General features: G+C 44.4%; 1 protein-coding gene across 1 annotated transcript; it reads right to left on the bottom strand.

The window, feature by feature from the left end:
* Positions 1-1269: 1269 nt before the first annotated feature.
* On the bottom strand, positions 1270-2412 carry LOC139432938 (GATA zinc finger domain-containing protein 14-like). Its single transcript, XM_071201754.1, has one exon. The coding sequence runs from the start codon at positions 2410-2412 to the stop codon at positions 1270-1272; it is 1143 nt and encodes a 380-aa protein (XP_071057855.1).
* Positions 2413-4846: the final 2434 nt, after the last annotated feature.

Genomic DNA, 4846 nt, shown 5'->3' with positions numbered 1-4846 from the left:
GGCACAGGCTGTGGATATTGAAAACATAGATTGGTTTAATTGAATTTCCAGTGTCCTCCAGTCCGAGTCACCAGAGGAGAGATAATTCCCTCATCCACATCAATGCAGCCCCTCTGCTGGGCTCAGTGAAAGGGGCTGTGGACCTGCTGTTTGCTGGCAGGATCTGCCACAACCACTTACACAAGCCTTGTTAAATACCCGCCATTTGCTGACTCTGCTCAGCCCACGCTGATGGTGAGCTCAGCTAAAGGACCCAAACAGAACCACCCGGATCATTGGCCGGCTGCATTTGGTGTCATTAGAACGGCTTAAGCTGGTTGAAGTAATTCCTGAGATGCTGTACTGCTGGTGGATGTGCCCCTCCTGCCACGGGCTGGGGGCTGGGGGGTGAGGAGGGCTGGGCACTGCCCCCCCCAGCGGTAACCACATAGCTGTGTCCTTCTTTCATCCTGCCCGCTCACCCGATTGTCCACCCAGGTTGAAGCCATCACACACACACACACACTCACACACACACACACACACACACACACACACACACACACACACACACACACACACACACACACACACACACACACACACACACACACACACACACACACACAGACACACACACACACACACACACTCACACACACACACACACACACACACACACACACACACACACACACGCACACACACACGCACACACATACACACACACACACACACACACACACACACACACACACACACACACACACACACACACGCAGTACAGGCATTCTGTGAAATAAGATGAACGTCTACTAACACTTTGTGGACCCCTTGAAAGAGGACCCGCTCCCTTTGTAGATATTCAGGTGATTATAAACTACTGAAAACGTAGTAATGAATATTACACCCAGCATCTCTTCGTCAATTCTCATGAATCCTATCCTCCTCACAGGGTCTTTTGAGACCATCAACACATTAGTCAGACTCAGTACTCACAACAACAAAAATACAACTTCCTAAAATGCTGCCGTAAATTCAAATAAACCGAGAGCAACATGTTTCTGGAATCCTTATGGCTTCATGAACTTCATACGGATGCAGCCATTTCTTTTCCTGCGTGAGGGTCCAACAGCAGCACATTCACATCGTCATTTCTTAAAAAGGAAAACAATGTTTTTCTTCTTAATTGTGACGTTTGTTGTTATCAGTAGGCGTACACCTTTTTGTAAGCCTGTTTGTTTGCTTCTCAAACTACGTTGGGGGAGTTTATGGTAATAAAGGAGCATTTCACGTTTCATTGATGATTCGTTGATGGTTCGTTGATGGTTCGTTGATGATTCGTTGATGGTTCGTTGATGGTTCGTTGATGATTTCGTTGATGATTCGTTGATGATTCGTTGATGGTTCGTTGATGATTCGTTGATGATTTCGTTGATGATTCGTTGATGATTCGTTGATGATTTCGTTGATGATTCGTTGATGGTTCGTTGATGATTCGTTGATGATTTCGTTGATGATTCGTTGATGGTTCGTTGATGATTCGTTGATGGTTCGTTGATGATTTCGTTGATGATTCGTTGATGATTCGTTGATGGTTCGTTGATGATTCGTTGATGATTTCGTTGATGATTCGTTGATGATTCGTTGATGATTTCGTTGATGATTCGTTGATGGTTCGTTGATGATTCGTTGATGATTTCGTTGATGATTCGTTGATGGTTCGTTGATGATTCGTTGATGATTCGTTGATGGTTCGTTGATGATTTCGTTGATGGTTCGTTGATGATTCGTTGATGATTCGTTGATGGTTCGTTGATGATTTCGTTGATGATTCGTTGATGATTCGTTGATGATTCGTTGATGGTTCGTTGATGATTCGTTGATGATTTCGTTGATGATTCGTTGATGATTCGTTGATGATTTCGTTGATGATTCGTTGATGGTTCGTTGATGATTCGTTGATGATTTCGTTGATGATTCGTTGATGGTTCGTTGATGGTTCATTGATGATTTCGTTGATGATTCGTTGATGATTCGTTGATGATTCGTTGATGATTCGTTGATGATTTCGTTGATGATTCGTTGATGGTTCGTTGATGATTCGTTGATGATTTCGTTGATGATTCGTTGATGATTCGTTGATGATTCGTTGATGATTCGTTGATGATTTCGTTGATGATTCGTTGATGGTTCGTTGATGATTCGTTGATGATTCGTTGATGGTTCGTTGATGGTTCGTTGATGATTCGTTGATGATTTCGTTGATGATTCGTTGATGGTTCGTTGATGGTTCGTTGATGATTCGTTGATGATTCGTTGATGGTTCGTTGATGGTTCGTTGATGGTTCGTTGATGGTTCGTTGAGGATTCGTTGATGGTTCGTTGATGATTCGTTGATGGTTCGTTGATGGTTCTCACCACGCGCTGCATGTTCAGGTCCAATCACTTTATTCTTAAGAACAAGAGGTATCACTTTTAGATTCCTTGGTATTCAGTTGATGTTTTCTACACTTTTATTCAAGCCGTATTTGATTTGAACTTGACCGTAACCTTTCAGAATAAAGTCTGTCCAAAAAGCAATGGCAGTAATTGAATTCTTTGAGTTGTTCTTGTTGAGTTATCATGAAAGTTTTCTTAGAGTTCATTTTTGAAAGCCAAGTGTTGTGTGGTTATTTACTGTATGTCACAGTTCTTTCATGCAGACCAATCGAGGCTCTTTGTGTGTCCAACATTTTAAAAAGTGTCATGTCTTACAGAGTTTCTATGAAGCAGTGCCGATCATTGGACAAGGCATTGGATTGGATGGTCTCTGATGTGCGGTGAGTCTTCTCTTTTGTTCGCTGCTGTATGGAGACAGGTTTAAGTGCTTTGGTGGAACTCCTGTTCACCCCCATGTTCAGCACTCTCCCATGGCCTCTTCTCCATTTCCAGTGCCCAGAAAAAACGATGTCATCGTGAACCCTGACCCCACCCTGATCCACATCCACTCTCCTTCATGAAGCCAAACACATGCCTGAACAATTAACTCCTGCACCGCCATCAATTTAGCCCAGAGGGAAGAAAAGAGCGAGTCACCCAGGTTCAGGGCGAAAAGAGATGGGTGAAAACATGAGGATAAAAGGGTTTTCAGGAGAAAGAGAGCGAAAAAACATGTTTTTTAGTCCCTGAAAAGTAACTGTCACTGGAGTGACAAGGAGACACGATTAAGAGCCTCCGTTCATTCAGCCGTTTGTCTGAACTGTTCAACAAACAATTACTGGGAGTCATGAGGGTTATGTTTATCTTGAGACCAGGCCTGCGAGCAGCTGCCTTAAAAGCTGTGGGGAGTTTAAGAGGCAAGTACGTCTGCCTCATAGACTTGGGATGTTGTGTCTCTGTATTGATTCCTGGTCCAGTAGCTCCTGTGATTAGACCAAGATATTGAGCTCATTGAATACTTGCATTAAATATATATAATTACAGTTATAGCCGTCCATGTGTTGCGTAACGTCGTTAATCACATCTGTACTGGGGAACTGATGCGTGGCAGTTTCATACTTCGATCATACGCATATCAGGGGCCTCTTGGTCACTTTGGTGAGCAATGGTGGATTCAAAGAAATGAGAGTGTGTATAATTGGACTCCCCATCAACTGTGGGAATATTAAACATTATGAACAACTGGTTCATTTCTGTGAGGACAGAAGTAGCTGAGTATGAAATGCTCATAATACCTATACACACAAATCCGTATCAGGTAACCATAGGATCAATCTGACACAAAGTGACTTTACTTCTTTGTTGTTGTATGTAATCATGTTGAACTTGAGCATTGCAGCCCACAGTGGCTAACAGTTTACGTTGTTAGGACTGACAGGACCAACCACCACAGCTCATCTGTCTGTCTTCATCCCCCAACCCCCCCACCCTCTGTTCCCTTTTAACCCCCACCCCCACCAAATGCCAATTAATGCCAATCAGGCCAGCGGTGGGCTGATGTGGTGGGGGGGTTTGGGACTAGGACCACCTGGCCCCCCCCCACCTGTCAGGACCCCCACCCTGTGTGTGTGTGTGTGTGTGTGTGTGTGTGTGTGTGTGTGTGTGTGTGTGTGTGTGTGTGTGTGTGTGTGTGTGTGTGTGTGTGTGTGTGTGTGTGTGTGTGTGTGTGTGTGTGTGTGTGTGTGTGTGTGTGTGTGTGTGTGTGTGTGTGTGTGTGTGTGTGTGTGTGTGTGTGTGTGGACTAGCATTACTATACTTGTGGGGACCTACATCTGTTTACATAGTCACGTGTGGGGACTCGCCTCCCTTATGGGGACAAATTGGAGGTCCCCACAAGAGGGATCATTAATTTTAGGGTGAAGACTTGGTTAGGGTTAGGTTAAGGGTAAGGTTAAGGTTAAGGGTCAATGTAATGTCCCCTGAAGTGATGTATACATGGTGTGTGTGTGTGTGTGTGTGTGTGTGTGTGTGTGTGTGTGTGTGTGTGTGTGTGTGTGTGTGTGTGTGTGTGTGTGTGTGTGTGTGTGTGTGTGTGTGTGTGTGTGTGTGTGTGTGTGTGTGTGTGTGTGTGTGTGTGTGTGTGTGTGTGTGTGTGTGTGTGTGTGTGTGTGTGTGTGTGTGTGTCACCTCACCATCCCCCAGGAGTCTTGGCTGCAGCCGTGCATTTTAGAACTCAAGATCCTTCTAGAAATTGCACCTGATCTCTGTGTTAAATAAAATATCAACAATTTTTTTGTAACGTAAAAAAAACTGACTTTTCTTAGCGTTAGTGGGACAGTAATGCCACCTGACAATCGCTCCCCGAAGTCTCGCCTGTGGCCTGCAGGAGAGGCGTCAGAATGCTGGTGATTGACAAGGACAAAAAGAGGAGTCCCGCTTCTGTTTT

This window comes from Pseudochaenichthys georgianus, chromosome 3 (assembly GCF_902827115.2).
Source record: "Pseudochaenichthys georgianus chromosome 3, fPseGeo1.2, whole genome shotgun sequence".
Taxonomy (NCBI): domain Eukaryota; kingdom Metazoa; phylum Chordata; class Actinopteri; order Perciformes; family Channichthyidae; genus Pseudochaenichthys; species Pseudochaenichthys georgianus.
This window is presented reverse-complemented; position numbering and strand designations above follow the sequence as displayed.